General features: G+C 37.1%; 2 protein-coding genes across 5 annotated transcripts; one reads left to right on the top strand and one right to left on the bottom strand.

Moving 5' to 3' along the window:
* Positions 1-5,830, bottom strand: mat1a (methionine adenosyltransferase I, alpha). 2 transcript variants are annotated; one of them, XM_027142246.2, is made up of 9 exons: positions 5,516-5,829; positions 3,811-3,888; positions 3,471-3,593; positions 3,271-3,383; positions 3,039-3,182; positions 2,290-2,508; positions 2,030-2,212; positions 1,753-1,886; positions 1-1,144 (listed from the first exon to the last, which is right to left on the bottom strand). In XM_027142246.2, the coding sequence occupies exons 1-9, from the start codon at positions 5,589-5,591 to the stop codon at positions 1,042-1,044; spliced, it is 1,173 nt and encodes a 390-aa protein (XP_026998047.1). In that variant the 5' UTR covers positions 5,592-5,829; the 3' UTR covers positions 1-1,041. The 2 variants fall into 2 exon arrangements, with proteins under 2 accessions (XP_026998047.1, XP_047668940.1); XM_047812984.1 differs by lacking the exon at positions 1-1,144 and having other exon boundaries at positions 1,749-1,886; positions 5,516-5,830.
* A 5,041-nt stretch (positions 5,831-10,871) lies between these two features.
* On the top strand, positions 10,872-16,833 carry selenou1a (selenoprotein U 1a). Of its 3 annotated transcripts, none has more exons than XM_027141798.2 (7): positions 10,926-11,015; positions 12,820-13,217; positions 13,667-13,846; positions 14,155-14,246; positions 14,334-14,474; positions 15,958-16,122; positions 16,212-16,833. In XM_027141798.2, exons 2-7 carry the CDS (start codon positions 12,872-12,874, stop codon positions 16,302-16,304), a joined length of 1,017 nt encoding a protein of 338 aa, XP_026997599.1. In that variant the 5' UTR covers positions 10,926-11,015; positions 12,820-12,871; the 3' UTR covers positions 16,305-16,833. The 3 variants fall into 3 exon arrangements, with proteins under 3 accessions (XP_026997601.1, XP_026997599.1, XP_026997602.1); XM_027141801.2 differs by having other exon boundaries at positions 10,929-11,015; positions 12,820-12,949; XM_027141800.2 differs by lacking the exon at positions 12,820-13,217 and having other exon boundaries at positions 10,872-11,015.
* Positions 16,834-17,035: the final 202 nt, after the last annotated feature.

Here is a 17,035-nt window from a genome sequence, read left to right as displayed (position 1 = left end):
TGGGCTCAGCTGGCATTGCATTTATTCCCTGAGCAGGACAAATTTCCATGTGGTGAGTTTCAAAGGTAGTTGTTGTTATGGAATTTCTAGCCAGTGGCCTTTACAACAGTGTTACAGGTTTGTATGACAAAACAGGTCTTAGCAAAAATGCTGCATTGAATACAGATATGGAAAATACACTATAGGTCAAAGTTTGTGGACACTTGACCATCACACCAGTTTATGTTCCTTCTCCTAAAGTTGGAAGCACCTGATTGTGTATGATATCTTTGTACGCTATAGCATTTTCCATTCACTGGAATTACGGGTCCCCAAACCTGATTCTGCATGTGTACTAAGTGAATCCATAAAGACATAGTGTGCCAGACTGCAGTAGAACAACTCAAGCGGCCTGCTTGGAGCCCTTACCTCAACCCCACTGACCACCATTGTGATGATTTGGAACGCTGACTGTGCCACAGGCCTCCTCACCTGACATCAGTGCCTGACCTCACTAATGCTGTTGTGGCTGAATGGGCAAATTCCCACAGTCACACTCCAAAATCTAGTGCAGAGTTCTTCTGTCTTACCCACAAAGGGCCTTTGTGGTTGCAAGCTGTTATTCTAACCGATTAGGAGCCACACCTGATTCCACATGTTTAAACAGTTTAGCTTGGTCTTCCAAGCATGAATCCCATAAAGCTGGTATGAAAGCCTGCACCCACACCTGCCATTTGCTGATAACCTTGAAGACCATTGATCTAGTGTAAAGCCTTACTGAACATCCCATTCCAGACTCTTCTGGTAAGCACACTTGGTGTGATACTTAGGTGTCCACATACTTTTAGCCATATAGCCTATTTTGCATGGACTACTCCTAAAATAAGATTTCTTCACTGCAGCAGAAAATTGTCATTCACTTTTTCAGATAAATATAATGGCATTCATATGGTGATGGTGAGGTGAGTAAAGACAGAGATAGTGATCGGAGAGGGCAGGATTGTTCTGTTAGAGGTCTTTATGGTTGTCTTCTGGATGCATGGATCTCGAGCCGTGCTCAGTTTAAAATACAAGGGTTTTGGGAACCTCCCAAGTAAATTCAGGCCGGCCAAAGTGACCATAACAGGCAGTCTTCTGGTAAATGGGCCTCTTCAGTTTTAGGTCCCTGTCAACAGAAATAATTTATTACTGTTTACAGCTTAACATGCTTCACATGGGTTCACAGGCAGCAACCACAAGCTAGCATTGCTATAACTAATAGGAGAGAGGGTAATGACACAGTTATCCAGGTCCTGGATGGCTGTGGCATGACTGGGATTCAAACTTACAATCTCCATACAAAAAGGTGAACTTTTACTACATTTATGGTGTCTAGAAGCCGATGTTTAGTTCTTTACAGCGTAAGTGAATTCTAGCCTCTTACTCTATGTATCTGCATCTGTTTATCCTTTGAGTATTGAAAAAAAAACACATTTTATTTGATCAAATGTAAACACTTGTTCTATAAAGGAAAACAAAGTTATTGTATCTTATTATATAAAGTTATACAATTTTAGTAAAATGTTATAACAGGAATATGAATATGTATCAGTGTTAAATGAACATGTGGAACGGGTGTTGTTGATTTTTCCAGATTTTTTCTGTATTTGTATTATTATGAAATGTTATGTGAATGTAGCATGTTTTTGAGTGTCTTGTAAATTGTGCTGTTAATTCTTACTCTTCATTTGTGAATTCTACTACTTACATATAACACATATTTTAATAGCTTACCTAACAATAACACCAGGCCGAAGGTCAAAGTTTTTGTTGACAATATGAAGCAGTTCTTTCTCTGTTTTCTCAGACGAACCATAGGTAAAGAGTGAGACAGACAGTGGGTGGGTAACTCCAATAGCATAAGACACCTGGAAAAAAGACCAGTCATTGTTTTATAACAGTGTAATTATTTATTTTTATTTTGAATACAAGTTTTCTGCACTCTGCCTTCTTCTACTGATGCATGATGTATTTGTGTTTCAACCTTTGGACAGATAATATTTTACCTCACCTGTACAAGAACTCTCTTGCAAAGTTTTGCTTTGACCAGAGACTTGGCCACCCAGCGGGCAGCATAAGCTGCAGATCGGTCCACCTTAGTGTAGTCTTTTCCAGAGAAGGCTCCACCACCATGGGCACCCCATCCACCATACGTATCCACGATGATCTTCCTCCCAGTGAGTCCAGCATCTCCCTGAGATTTAACCAAGTTCCCATTAATGAATTAAGTCCAGTGCAAACGTAGGCATGAAGAAAAGTCCAAGATCTCACCTGAGGCCCTCCAATGACAAAGCGGCCACTGGGTTGTAGATGGTATATGGTCTTGTCATCAAGATACTTTGCTGGCACTACAGCCTTAACAACTTTCTCCTTTAAAATCTTCTTCTGCTCCTCTAGTGTGATATAATCATCATGTTGGACCGAAATCACCAGAGTGTGCACGCGCAAGGGAATCATTGCTCCATTCTCTTGATTGTAATGTACAGTCACCTGCAGGTATGAAGAACCCCAAGCATATTTTAGGAATATTGACTTAATAGCCCTCTCATCTCAAAGTTCTTAAACTTAAAATGTTGGTAAGCAATACTGTATATACCCTTGCACAGCTGGGCTGTAGGTAAGAATCATCAGAGGCTAAACACAGTGAGCATAAAAACACATAGGACCCTAGCTAGGGTTGCTGGTAAACTCTAAAACAGGGGTTTCCAGTTTTATTCACAAAAAGCTGGTGTGTGTGTGCAAGTTTTCATTCTAATCAGTCAGAAAACACACCTGATCCCACCTGTTTAGTCAGTTGAGCTTGCCTTTCAGTAGACTCAGGTGTGGCTCCTGTTTAGTTGGAATGAAAACCTGCAAGTTTAGACACCCCTGCTCTAAAGACAACACCAACAATATTGGCAAAATTCAAAGAAAATGGCTCTTGAATGTTATTTCAGGGTCATTGACTTCACAGTTATAAACAAATTTTTCACATTAGGAAAGACGGGTATAGGTTAAAAGATGACCACAGCAGGGGATACCTGTGTTTTGGAATCAGGACGGAGCCAAGGAATAGTGCCATCACGACGCATCTCAGCCATCTTGGCATTAAGTTTGTGGGCAAGGACAATGGTTAGAGGCATGCACTCCTCTGTCTCATCAGTGGCATATCCAAACATCAAACCCTGGCAAAGCAGAAATTATAGGGTGATCATCCATTGTAGTTCTAGCCAGTACATTACTTCACGCAAATATTCATTTTCTAGTTTTTACCTGGTCACCAGCTCCAATGTCCTCTTCATGCCGATCGATATATACACCCTGTGCAATATCAGGAGACTGCTGCTCAAGAGCCACCAGTACATTGCAGGTCTTATAGTCAAAACCTAATATCAGATAGAAATGTACTCAAAAAACACCATATAATACACTTTTCCAAATGACTGAAACTCCACTTGTCTGACTATTTTTACCTTTATCAGAGTCATCATAACCAATGTGTTTGATGGTATCCCTCACAACTTTCTGGTAGTCCACACTGGCCTTGGATGTGATCTCCCCACACAGAAGCACCATACCAGTCTTACAGACGGTCTCTAATATGTAAGATAAACAACATAATCAGAGACAAGTCTCTCAAAATATATCATGATTAACAACAACCTACTGTACAAAAAAAATCGATGGATCTGAATGAAGACCTGTGTTAGAGGTTTACATTAGAGAGATCATCAGTGACTATTACTTGAAATGAAAGAGAGAGTAGTAATGTGTATAAGGCAGTGGATAAGAGTTTATTACTTATGTACTAACCACAGGCCACTTTGGCATCAGGGTCCAGCTTTAAATGTGCATCAAGGACAGCATCGCTGATCTGGTCACAAATCTTGTCTGCAGAAAGCAGGAACAGAATAAATACCTACTTTCATACAAAATTTTAACTGCAGTCAGGATTTTATTTCACAGTATGTATCTCTAAGGTTTTTGCATCATTAAATCTGTGAATCAATAAAACATAAAAGTGAATTTAAAGAAAGGAACTAAAGGGCATGCATATGTGTTTTAATTTTTGCAGTTATTAAGATTCTGTAATCGAATATTAAGTGATATTTTACTAAACATTAAAATATTATTATAAAAATATCAGGAAAAAAGATCAGAAAAACTACAATTTTTATTTCTTAAAAAAAAAGAGAAGAATGGTATTTGTCCTAATTCTGTATTTTATATGCCCTTATTCTAAGCAGAATGGGCTTTTCATCCATGCTAAGAACTGGAGAATACAATCATGTTTTTATGCTTTCTCTGCTTTTAGCTGCATTTCATCCCATTCTGAATTGTAGCAACAGCTTGTGTGTATTACATCAGAAACAACAAGGGCAAACAGCCTCTGAAGCTTCCTGAGGCCTGAACATCAATACTAACCAATGGAGTCACGATTATGCTGCATGTTTAAAGGTGAACCAGAAGGATTATACATACATTCTGCTTTTCCCCACATCAATAACCCACAGCATGCTTTACTGATTGAGTTGCAAAGGTTGTCTAAGAGACCCAGGGGCTTCATAAGAGATTTGCCTTGCTTACTCTTTTACACATTTGACTTGGCATTTGACCTTAATAAGAGAAATCCAACAATGGCCTTTAATCAGTTTGGACACACTTTTAAGTTTGCTGGTTTTATGATATGAGCTAGGAATAGTCCTTTCTACTGATAATAAATTGTAGGTCTGGCTAATTCCCACACAAGACTGCAGAAATTTGTGTTCTTAGTAAAAAATTAACACAGTCAGTGCCAAGGTCGATTCTTTGAAGCATGTTATCAAATCCTCAGGTATCTGATGTACATTTTTTTTGTTTTCTTTTTTTCTTCTTGATTCTATTTTTTCTATGCAGACAGACAAAAAGTGTTTCATTACCTGTCATACTGTGTATGGTTATGTAAAAATACTATAAACTGTAAACTAGAATTTGTACCTCATGTTTGTATCTAATGAATTTTACAAATTTGCAGATTATGTGCATTGTATGTAAAAGGTAAAATATTTCAATGGTTAATTACCATCTAAAAGCGGGGTGTTTGTAAGCAATGCCGTAGTACTCACTGAATGAAATACCATCTAAGTCATGATCGAGTGAGCCGACTTCTGACACTAACCACGTGCTCAATCCTTTTCCACAAATCTTATTTTAAGCACATGTCATACATGGTCACTAGCACTTAGGAGTTACAAGTGTACATTACAGCACCATATACAATCTAATCTGCATTTTGTTAGCATTTTTTTTCTTTCACGTGAGGGAAATTAGCCAACACTGCCCAATTCTCTCAATGAGCACTTGTTGAAGCAAGTATCATGCTGTGTCAGCAAGTAGCTGTTGGTTTGTCTGCACGTGTTGAGCTACACAGGAAATCACAGAATTCATGGCAGGTTATTACTTATTAGAATGGTGTAATAAAATAACATTTAATAGCTATTATCTCTGCTACAGATGTTTTGTGTAATTAAAGCCTCACCTGGATGCCCTTCTCCCACTGACTCTGATGTGAACATGAAAGAACCATCATCTGTGAAGTCATTCCTTATATCCATGTTTGTAGTTTTAATCTGAAAACTTCAGAAATGAACGAGAAAGCTATATCTAAAAGGGAATTTAAAGTTGTTGTTTTTTCCCCCAAGTGCAGCTGTAATGTAGTCTTTATATCCTTCAGATTTTAGGATCTCAGATTCAGCAGTCAGATCACTAAATATCAACAGGTCTTTAAGCAAGCATGCTCCTATTTATGGCCAGGAGTGCGCACACACACACACACACACACACACACACACACACACACACACACACACACACACACACACACACACACACACACACACACACACACACACACACACACACACACACACACACACACATATGCCTTATGTGAATCTGTGAGCTTGAATGTTCCAGGGGGAGTTGTTGGAGGGAGGGGATTCAGAGTTTAATGGAATGCTGTTAACCCTTTGTTGTCTAGAATGTAGAATGAAGGGTATTGGTCTATGGTTGGATCCAATGCATTATAAAATAAGTTGTTTAGAATGAGAAATATAATAATAATAATAATAATAATAATAATAATAATAATAATAATAATAATAATAATAATAATAATAATAATAATAATAATTGCCTTTACATAGCAAATTATTTACTGCAGTTAATCAAATGAGAGGTTATACACTTTTGGCATGGTATCCAATACCTTCAACTGTAATAAAAGGGAAAAGATCCTCTGCTCTAAAAGTGTTTTAAATAGCACTTGACTTCCATACCCGAATCTGCCATTTATGTGGAATTTAATCCAGTTCACCCATGGATTCAAATCACACTCAATAAACAGAAACACTACAGAAGTGAGATAAGACTGAATCCAGTCTTGATATGGGTGTAATTATAACAATACCATGCTTATGAAATTGAAATTATGTAATAAGACCACTACTATTTTCGACATGATTCCAATTTGATTTGTGAAGTGCAACCTTTTAACCATCAGAGCATCACATTTGCAACTTTGCCTGAAGATCATGTACACAATGTATAAATTTAACATTTATTAGATTACAGCATTGTTGTGCCTGGGAATGGATATGTGTCAAATGGTGCCAGAACCTTCTAGTACAATCTTTGATCCTATAGCAAGATTTATTTTGGTGCTGAACAACTGGTTGAAAAGTGCAGAGCCCTTTTCCTGTATGTAATCCTGTATGCTATTGGTCAGCCTGCTATGTTAACCCACGCTGGACAAAGTGACACTGCGTTCTGCTTTGAATAAGATATCACTATTTGATTTGGCTTTAGACTCATACACCCCATTTAGAACATTTTGAAACAGCAAGGCCAATTTCTTGTAATAAAGACGACAATTTAGTTTAGGATCAAAAGATTTTGAGATGATAGATCAGAATTTCATTCATAAAAATTGCATAGCAGACCATGATTAGAAACATTATGTGAACAAAGGCATAAAGAACAGGTTGTTTTCAAGTGAATTATAGTAAATAACCCTTAATATCTGGTTGTATATATCCTGCTTAAAATAATGCATCAAGCTGGTGACCCAATGACATCACCAAACTATTGCATTCTTTTTTGTGATGGTTTTCCAGGCTTGTACCACCACTTGTCTTCTTTTCATGAGATGCTAATTTCGGCTGGTGATTGACTTGGTCAGTTTAAAACCTTCACTTTTCCCACTGATGTAGTCCTTTGTTGTGTTGTCAGTATGTCTTGGGTCATTGTCTTGCTGCATGAAGTTCTTTCCAATTATATTGGATCCATTTCTCTGTACAATGACAGACAAAATATTTCTGTTGACTTCTGAATTCATTCATGCTGAATTCATTCATGAGTTCCATCATCAATAATAATTTGTAAGTCTGTTCTAAATGCAGTCAAGCAAACCCAAGTCATGATATTACCTCCAACAGGCATGATGAACAAGTTCATCACTTTACTAGAGGTTAATTATCATTCCAAAATGTTTGTGTCTTGTGCTATCGCTTCTTTATTTATACTGATAAATTTTAATCTCTGCCCTGTGGAGGTTGCTGGTGATGTCACTGACTGTTGTTTTTGGGTTTTTCTTCACAGCTTTCACAAGGTTTGACATCAAATGCTGTTGTTTTCCTTGACTGTCCTGCTTGAGTTCTGGTTGGAGGACACTCCAAATTGTTGTATTTGCTATGCCCAGTGCTTGTGCAAAGGCTCTGATCGATTCTCTGTTTTTCTTCACAGCTTCAAAATTTTTTGCTTTTCTCCCATAGATATTCTCCCATTTATTCTTTTCTATGACAAATGCAGTCTTCAAATGTAAAATCCAAGGCTCTAACCAAAAGCGATTCAGAGCTATTAACTGTTTAAACAATCAGTCTAACAGGGAACACGTGGCTACCAAGAAACACCTGTCAGTTGCATGTTCCGATATAACTTAAAAAATTTATGAAATCAAACACAAGTGCTAAGCTACTTGAAATGCTTAGATATCACAGTTAGTAATTATCAGGAAATAAAAACTGAAATTCTGATCTATCGTTCCAAATTAAAAAAGAAGTGCCATCCCTAACCCTGAGTAACATATGCATTGTGGACAATAATATAGGAGCTGAACACAGAGCACTAAAACAAGAAGTTACAGACTGATTATTAACTGAACTGAATCTTTTTTGCCAGAGAAGACAGAATCAATCTGTCTAGAGAGTAGAAAGATAATCGTATCTGTGCTATGACCTTGCCAATATTTCCTCTGGTTATGTGTCAGCATAGATAATTAAAAGGAGTACACTATTTTGTATGGTATCTCCATATAGATACACAGTTACTATATGTTTAATTGACCTAAAATATTTGACTTCCAGATGCACAAACTATAGTCATGTTAAATGATATTTGAACTGATTTAAACTTTAAACTATGACCTTAGCTATGCTCAGCAAGCAAGATGAGGCTGGAAGGTAATACAAAGTGCAACATTTCTTAGATAAGAATAGTATAAAGTCTGTGTAATATTTGTGAATATTGTTCACCGGACACAACAAATGGTTTTGGTAGATTACAAATTTTATGATTTATACAATATTACTAGTTTCACTACTAACCTAAATATACTAGTGTTCTCTGAGGTCATGGTGATGTCTGTCAGCAATATCAGTGCACCAGCAGCTTGACTAAACAGCAGGGGAAATTTAACAAATGGGCAGCTGCCCCCATCGTTCTAAAGTTCAAGGCTGTATTGCATCGTGTGTACATGTTTACTGACTAAAAGTTTCATTAATCTTGCTCAACAGGATAGAAATCAATCTACTATTGTTTATCAAGAATTTATAAAAGTGTTCTCAGTCCCTGGAAAGGGGACTTCTAGGAGCTACTACAGTATCATGTGTATCATGACTAGTATACTGATTTATATCATGTATAAATAGTTTTGTATGTTGCCAAACTCATGCTGTATAGCAAAACATAACAGGTTCTTGGCTTCCTTTCCCCTGTGAGCATATGCTGCCAGTGTGCTATCCTGCCATTTGTACAGAGGAGTGGGTTTTACCAGCCAATGCCTGACTGACGTTGTTGCCCTAAGAAGGTGGGGTTAATATCTTTACTGCTGATAGGTTCTTCAGCCAACACCGCCCTATAACTGGTCTTGGGAAAAGAAATGTTATGTGAATGAAAAATCTGGAGCTTTACATGCATCCTAATCCTGGTTTGCAGCATGACAGAGATTCAAATTAAAATAATCAAATGACCCTGTCTCTGTAAATGCAACTATAGGACTCATGAAAACTTACTTGAGTTCAAAGATGACATCAAAACCAAAAACATTTTTGGCAGATTCACTGACGTACCATATGTTACAAATTGTAAAATTCTTATTGCACAACACTTATTGTTGACAATCCTCATCATTATAATAACAGTACCTAGCAAGGACTTGACTAATACATTCAAACATGATAACGTTTTCCACCTCCATATAACAGCAGAGGAACAGAAGTTCAAGTTTGGTAAAGAATAGGAAACTGTGGGAAAGGAGAAGGCTCCATATGATGCACCAGTAGCCTAGTGGAATGCAGTAGCAGCTGCAGACTGGAGTGGGATGTCACTGCATCTCCTTCTCAGCACATTTCCCTTTACAGTAGTGAGCAGCAGCTTCTCTTTCTCCCTTCTCCCTCCTCTATAAATAACAATCATCCCCAATCTTGACCCTCTTACATACTCTATTTCAGATTCAGAATGAGCTTTTTATACTATGCTTTTGACTAAGATGCACAAGGATATTATATGAGTGTATGAAAAGGTTTTGCAGATGATGGATTATCTCAACCTTTCAAAATCTTTTTGCAAGGAGATATTGTATCCCTTTACATTGGAGAATATTGGAGAAAGTATATATTGGAGAGAGTATCCCTTTACATGCTTAATGATAAAGAACTTCATGCCTAGTTCAAGCTCTTGGGGGATGCCCAAATATTATGGAACAAACCAATTTAATATTATTAGTTTCTGGTCAATTGATACTCTTACAATGTATGATTTAATCAATTATTTCAGTTAGATTAAAAAAAATCTTTTAACCAAATCTAATGCAACCTCGCTCCTCTGATAAACTCGGTGAGGTCAAGGAGTTTTCTGGTTAATGTACAAAGGTTATTTTAGATTAGGTTAGAAATTTCTCTTATTTTTTTAGTAGAATATTTTCTAACTTTTACACTAACATCACACATGATGTATAATACAGGTCAAGAGCTTAAGGTAATGTTCATACATCAGAAGTGGAGAAAATCTGGGATTTAACCATAGCATGGCTCTTGTATACAGATGCGCTAGTTTGAGTCTTTCTGAAACTGCTGACCTCTTGGGATTTTCACACACAACAGTCTCTAGAATTTACAAAGAAAGGTGTGAAAAACATAAAACATTCAATGAATGACAGTCCTGTGGGTGAAAACACCATGTTTATAAGAGAGGACAGTGGAAAATCAACTGCCAGGAAGGATACAGTAACTCATACTCTCCACAACCATAGTGAGCAGAAAAGCATCCCAGCATTGGCAAAACAATAAACAATAAATTGTGTAGACAGTTAAACATATTGCATAGTTTTCATAGAAACCTTCAGTGCTACATTCAGTTATCTACATATTATTTGGGTATATTTCTTTCCTCCATATGACATTCAGGGACTTCAACTCAACTCCTAATTCTCATTCTTGATTTCACAGCCATCAAAACTTCACTCCAAATAATAGAAAGGCTGATTTATCAGCATAATAAACAAAATGATTAAATGTGGCTTTAATGTCTAGATAACCTATTAATCCGCAAACGTGAAAATCTGTTATAGCTCATTCCCTTTCTCCAACCCATAAATAAGTGCGATTGGTTTGGCCTGGCGGATGGTCTGCTCGATGTTTCTGAATTCTACTTATCCCGGATGTACACCTGAAAGCAGATTAGACTTTAGCACCAAAACAGAGGTGAGTGTGTTTGCGATAAATGACTCTAAAGCTGATAATAACTCATTTGCTTTTTTAATGTTAACAGTTGCGGTGCACGTTACAGCGGAACTGCACAACTATTAGTGTTTAGTATTATATTTAGCACAAAAGGAGCAAATGTTTGAAAATTATTCTAAGCGAGTTGTTTAACCTTTAACAGAATATTTTACACTGCGCACCTACAAGGTTTACTCATGTTTTTGGGGTGAAATTAATGATATATTTTTCCAAAGAGCTATAAGAAGCTTGGCGTTAGTTAAATCATCATCATGATTATTATTATTATTATTATTATTATTATTATTATTATTATTATTATTATTATTATTATTATTATTTAAAATGTGTTAAGTTTTAATCGCATCGTCTTGTCTTGGTTTTAATCGCATCGTTAGGGCAGGTTGATGGTGTGTTTTCAGGGAAATCCGACATTTCACCAGGTTTAATCATGAATTAAGATCTTGTCCTATAAACCATCGCATTGGCTCTCATGACAGCTGCGCTTTAAATATTTGCACTGCAAATGTAGCAGGATTATTAAATGTTTATTTAATGGTTGCGTGTTATATAATATGTAATAGTATAATATTAATAATTCAATATTTAAGCTCATGTTTAATACCAATAATGACTCGCACAGTAAGGCGTTTAATATAATCACTGTGGAGAACAATGAAAATACTATAACTGTAAAATGATAATGGCTGTTATATATGCGTGTGTTTATATACACGCATACATACATACACACACACACATGATTACATGAAATAGCAGTTTAATCAAAGGGTTTTGCAAACAAAAGGAATTGATATTCAAATTATTTCAGTATTTAGCGATTTAATATATGAACATAAACTCAAAAAAATGCTTAAAAGCCTTAAAGTCACGCTGTTGTTGTTTTTACTCTTCACTATGAGCGACGCCATGTTGTAATGACGTCATGGAATCACAACTCTTTAGCTCAATAAAAACTCATGTAAAACCGAACTTCATGTAAAATCACTGGAATCTTCCAGACTGACCATCTAGGATATGCTTCATGCTCTCTGGAAATTAAGTCACAATTACATAGTGTGCGAAAATGAGAGTTTAAAAGGATTATATGCTCTTGAACAAGTCAGTCTGGATGCGTGGACTTTTCTGAGATTGTCGTCACTTTAAGTGTCTGCCAAATAAATAAGAAAAAATGTTGTGGGGCAGTCGTGGCCTAATGGTTAGAGATTCTGACTTGTAACCCAAAGGTTTTGGGTTCGAGTCTCGGGCCGGCCACAACTGAGGTGAGCAAGGCACCACAATTTGTGAGCAAGGCACCAAACCCCCCAACTGCTCCCCGGGCACCGCAGCAATGGCTGCCCACTGCTCCGGGTGTGTGTTCACGGTGTGTGTGTTCACTGCTGTATGTGTGCACTTTGGATGGGTCAAATGCAGAGAACGAATTCTGAGTATGGGACACCATACTTAGCCGTATGTCACATCATTATCTCTATTAAGAAAAAATGTAATATGTATATATCACCTGCTATAAATCTAAACATATTCCAGTTTATGTTGATAATGTCACTCCAATACATGGTATTAATATCTGGGCTGATTGACACAAATTGTGTGTGTGTGTGAACAAACACATATTAGGTATCTGACATGCACTTAGCAGTACAGTTGGTTCCTATGCATGTGTAACTCTACTAGTGCTTCAGTGCATTAAAGTCCGTTTGTAAGACTTTTTAAAAATAAATATATAATTTGGTGCTTAGGTTGTATTTTCTTTCTTTTTTTTCAGACATCCCCATGAAGTTTTTTATGTGGCAAATGGTTTGCTAATATCAGTGTGGATGTTTCCAATGGCCTTTACCCGTGTACACCCTGCGTCATTAGTTTGGTTTCTGAGAAGACGGAACTGTATCTCCCATGTAAATAATGTTGTTAAGGATCGAGCCTATAACTGCACTTTCTCTGCTCTGCAGTGCTACAGCCCACTATCCTTAGCCTCAGAAAAGAGACTTCAAATTTTAGTAAATAAAATTCACCCAGAGTATGGCACACTAAACTTTGTGGGATGCCAGTCTTCCTTTAAGTCAACTACTTCTGTTAACCCCTACACTATATGTATGTATTCAACAAATCGACAACTATCAATGAAGGACCAGAGCAGCCAGTCCATTATCTGTAAACCTAAAGGTACTGCCCCAGCCTGCTCTACAGCCCTTCCTCTGCATGTGATTCAATAATGGTGTGGTTCATATTACTAAATGATGCAGGAGGTTACAATATAAGTCTGAAGTCAGTTTGTTCATGTAAAAGGGAAACTTACTTGTCTGTCTGATTGAAAAGCAGGAAAGTTTGTGGATTTTAGTGGCCCAATTAAGTGGCATCAGTATGGTTTAAGGACGTCCCGATGGCAGAAGGAATTAGGAACACTGATATCCTTGGATTATCAGAAGAAGAAGACAATCTAGAGTCACTTTGTAATCAGAACGCTTACTTATAGCTGCATGTTCTAGTACTTTTTTTTTTCAGCATTAAGTAGTTAGATGTTACAGTGTCTAATGTCCTTTAAACATTCCTCAATGCTATTAAGCTGGTGTTTCTAATCGTATAACTGGTCTTACTCTGTCTTCAAACTGCAGCACCATTGTCCACTGTGGAGGCAAACACGGCCATCGTGGGCATGTGGTCAGTCACCCTTGGAGCTGTGGGTGCTGCCATTGTAGGCATAATTCTGGCTAACACCGATTTTTTCTTGACTAAGCCTGAGTTTGCCACTGTTGAGTATCTGGAGAATGTTGATCTCAGAACCACAGATGGAAGTGAGTGGGATTTTTACATCTTTATCCACACATCAACAGTATTAGTGGGTAGTATGAAGGCTGATCTAATATACCAGTTACAATTCTTCTTAAGCTATAGATTTTATCTTTACCCTTATACTGATATCTATCACTTTTATAGGAGCTTTTATTTTATTTTATATAGTGTCTCTCTATAGAGAACGTTATTTATATATATATAGGTTAAAAATGACATTCATCATGTTCTTTCTGTTGTTCTTAAAATGCAGACAGTGTGTTGGCCCATTTATGTTTTTTAAAACGATTCTCATTATTTATGCAATTAGATGAGAAGGTATTTAAAGCTCGGACTCTGTGGGAGACATCTGGAGCAGTGATCATGGCTGTACGGCGGCCTGGATGATTTTTGTGCAGAGAGGTAATCTTAATGCATTAACCTGTATTCTGATTAGTGTAGAAGAGCATGCACATTGCTTATATGCCTGATGTACCTGTCTCTTTACAGGAAGCTGCCGAGCTATCCTCACTGAAGCCCCAGCTGGACAAGCTTGGGGTACCTTTGTATGCTGTTGTCAAAGAAAACATTGGTACAGAGGTACAGGATTTCAAACCACACTTTGCTGGAGATGTCTTCGTGGATGAGAAGGTTAGAAGAGCTGATGCTGTTTTTTGTTGTTCTACAGTGGTTTTGTCAGAACGAAAACTATTTCCCATGCATTTATCCAATCACGTGGCATCGGCACAATGCATAAAATCATGCAGATGCAGGTCAAGCATTTTAATTAATGTTCACATCAAAATTCATTATGGGGGGAATGTGTGATCTCTGTGACTTTAACCATGGCATTGGTGTTGGTGCCAGATGGGCTAGTGTGAGTATTTCAGAAAGTGCTGATCTCTTTTGATTTTCACACACAACAGTCTCTAGAGTTTTCACAGAATGGTGTGAAAAACATCCTGTGAGCAGTCTACAGGCTGAAACACATTGAAAGAGATTGTGGTTAATGACTTGAATGGCCTGAGCTGACAGGAAGTCTAACATAACTGTAGATAATAATGTTTTGTGCATGCTGAGATGCTTTTCTGTTCACCATGTTTCTAATGAGTGATTCTATATAGTGCACATATATGACTACAGTATGCAGCAACAGTCAAAATTAGAGAACAATTTATAAACACTCTTCTAGAATTTAAATATCTGTGGATTTTTATAGAATATTGTTAATCTTTAATATCAGTTTGAAGGAATGTTAGCAGCAAATATACTACTGTTCTTCTAGCATCTTTTACAAAATATCCGATACACTTCAACAAAAACCTTTCTTGTGTAAAACACAGCGATCAAACTTTAAAGAACAGTAACCACTGGAGCACAAAAGATTATGACTAAAACCTTTGGATTAGTAGGAAGTGTAGAGGCCTTTTCTTTGAATGACTTTAGCACATGTGTCCAAAATCCTTCTGTAGAGGTCAAACGCCAAACCAGGACACTTTCACATGTCTGAACTTTCACAGTCTGAAGCCTGAACAGAGGAGAACTGGTCCAAATTTCAATTTAGTGATAAGAGCAAGTTTGTTCTGCATCGGACTGGGGGAATCCTGAACCCAAACTTAAAAAAAAAACAAAAAAAAAAACAGTGAAAGGCAAACTAGGGAATGTTTTTTCTATTTTGAAATGCCCTTTTTCAAACATACTAGTGGCATAAGCAAAATTTAATTTATAAATGTGTGTAATAAATATTTACAGTATTTTCCCTGCCAGCTCAATATGCCCATGTTTTTTTAACCAAGGCTCACTCAATTATTTTATTTATTTATTTATTTTGTGGACAATTTTGTGTAAAGTCTCTATAGACTTTCAGGTGTGCAAATCCCAGGAGATCTGCAGTTTCACAATAAACAAGCCCATCTGGTAATAACAACCATGTCACGGTAAAGACACTGAGATTTATATCAATTCATAAGTTTGTTGTGAACATTAACTGACACTAATGTTTTCACACACAAAACCATTTTCCCATTGTGCTGCTGTCACATGAATGTTTTTATCACAATGCATCGCTTTTGTCTTCTGTAGAAATACCTTTTTATTAATATCTGTACATAAATATGATTAAACATGGTTACAGCAAGTGTTCTATGGTCCTACGCTGAGGAAAATGGGTGGTCTTGGATTCATTCGTCTGGGAGTTTGGCAGAACTTCATAAGGGCCTGGAGGTCAGGTTACCAAGGAAACATGAACGGAGAGGGCTTTATCCTGGGTGGAGTGTTTGTCATTGGATCTGGCAAGCAGGTGACTATTACGGTCTGACATCAGTGCCTGACCTGTTTACCTGTCTGAATCTTCTTATGTTTAATTTTCTACTTTTCTGCCATTCGTAGGGAGTTCTTCTGGAACATCGAGAGAAGGAGTTTGGAGACAAAGTCAGTTATGAGTCAGTTTTGGAGGCAGCTAAGAAAATAGTTCAGAAATAGATTTGATGTTTTTTGTGTGCTTATAAATGCTTCCCTAGGAATTATTTCTAATTAATAAACAGGTTGCTAATACAGAACAAAACACTAATCAATCATGGTAGTATTAAAGATTTTTTTCCATTGCTTCATCTGATGCTGTGAATGCACAGGAAAAGTGTTTCTGCTGAATTGACACAAGAGAGTATCTTACAGACAAAAAAGTACAAAGTGTGTCAGTTGTGGTGTTTTTTGATTGCATCATTTGCACCGTTCAGGTACATAGTTCTTGAAATTTGTGCACTGTTGTTTTGAACTTTAGAAGTTCTTGTATTGAGCTCTTCCTCACCTGATCAGGTTCTGCTCAATGTCCGCTGTGTGACTGTGGCTTGGTTTGTGTGTTTTAATGAAGGTCTGACTCCAAACTCCTTAGTGAACGAGCAGACTTGAAGCTTAACATACTTTCCTGTTCACCAGCTTTTCATGAGTGGACATCCAAAGATTCTGAAACAAGTGGAATGTGCTATACAATAAAAACAGCAGTCATGAAAAATGTGTTGCCTTTTCTTTCTATTTGAGAATCAAGCAGATGAAGCATTTAGAAAAGAATCAATTCTTGCACATGCAGGTCTTACTTTGAATTACTTACTTCGATAGGAAACAATGTCTGTTTACTGGCCACTTAACATGACTTATTTTCTTAACATCTGGTGAATATTAAAGAAAATATTATTGTAGTATCTGCTAGACTTTTT

This window comes from Tachysurus fulvidraco, chromosome 4, assembly GCF_022655615.1.
Source record: "Tachysurus fulvidraco isolate hzauxx_2018 chromosome 4, HZAU_PFXX_2.0, whole genome shotgun sequence".
Taxonomy (NCBI): Eukaryota; Metazoa; Chordata; class Actinopteri; order Siluriformes; family Bagridae; genus Tachysurus; species Tachysurus fulvidraco.
Note: the sequence above shows the minus strand (reverse complement) of the source record. Positions and strands in the feature narration are given on the sequence as shown.

Excerpts from the sequence above, each read along its gene's own strand:
- mat1a (XM_027142246.2), bottom strand. The coding sequence starts at position 5,591 with ATGGATATAAGGAATGACTTCACAGATGATGGTTCTTTCATGTTCACA. Across the intron at positions 2,509-3,038 it reads GTCCTGATTCCAAAACACAG|GTGACTGTACATTACAATCA; the intron begins GTATCCCCTGCT and ends TCATACCTGCAG. Across the intron at positions 1,145-1,752 it reads CGGCCTGGTGTTATTGTTAG|GGACCTAAAACTGAAGAGGC; the intron begins GTAAGCTATTAA and ends TTCTGTTGACAG.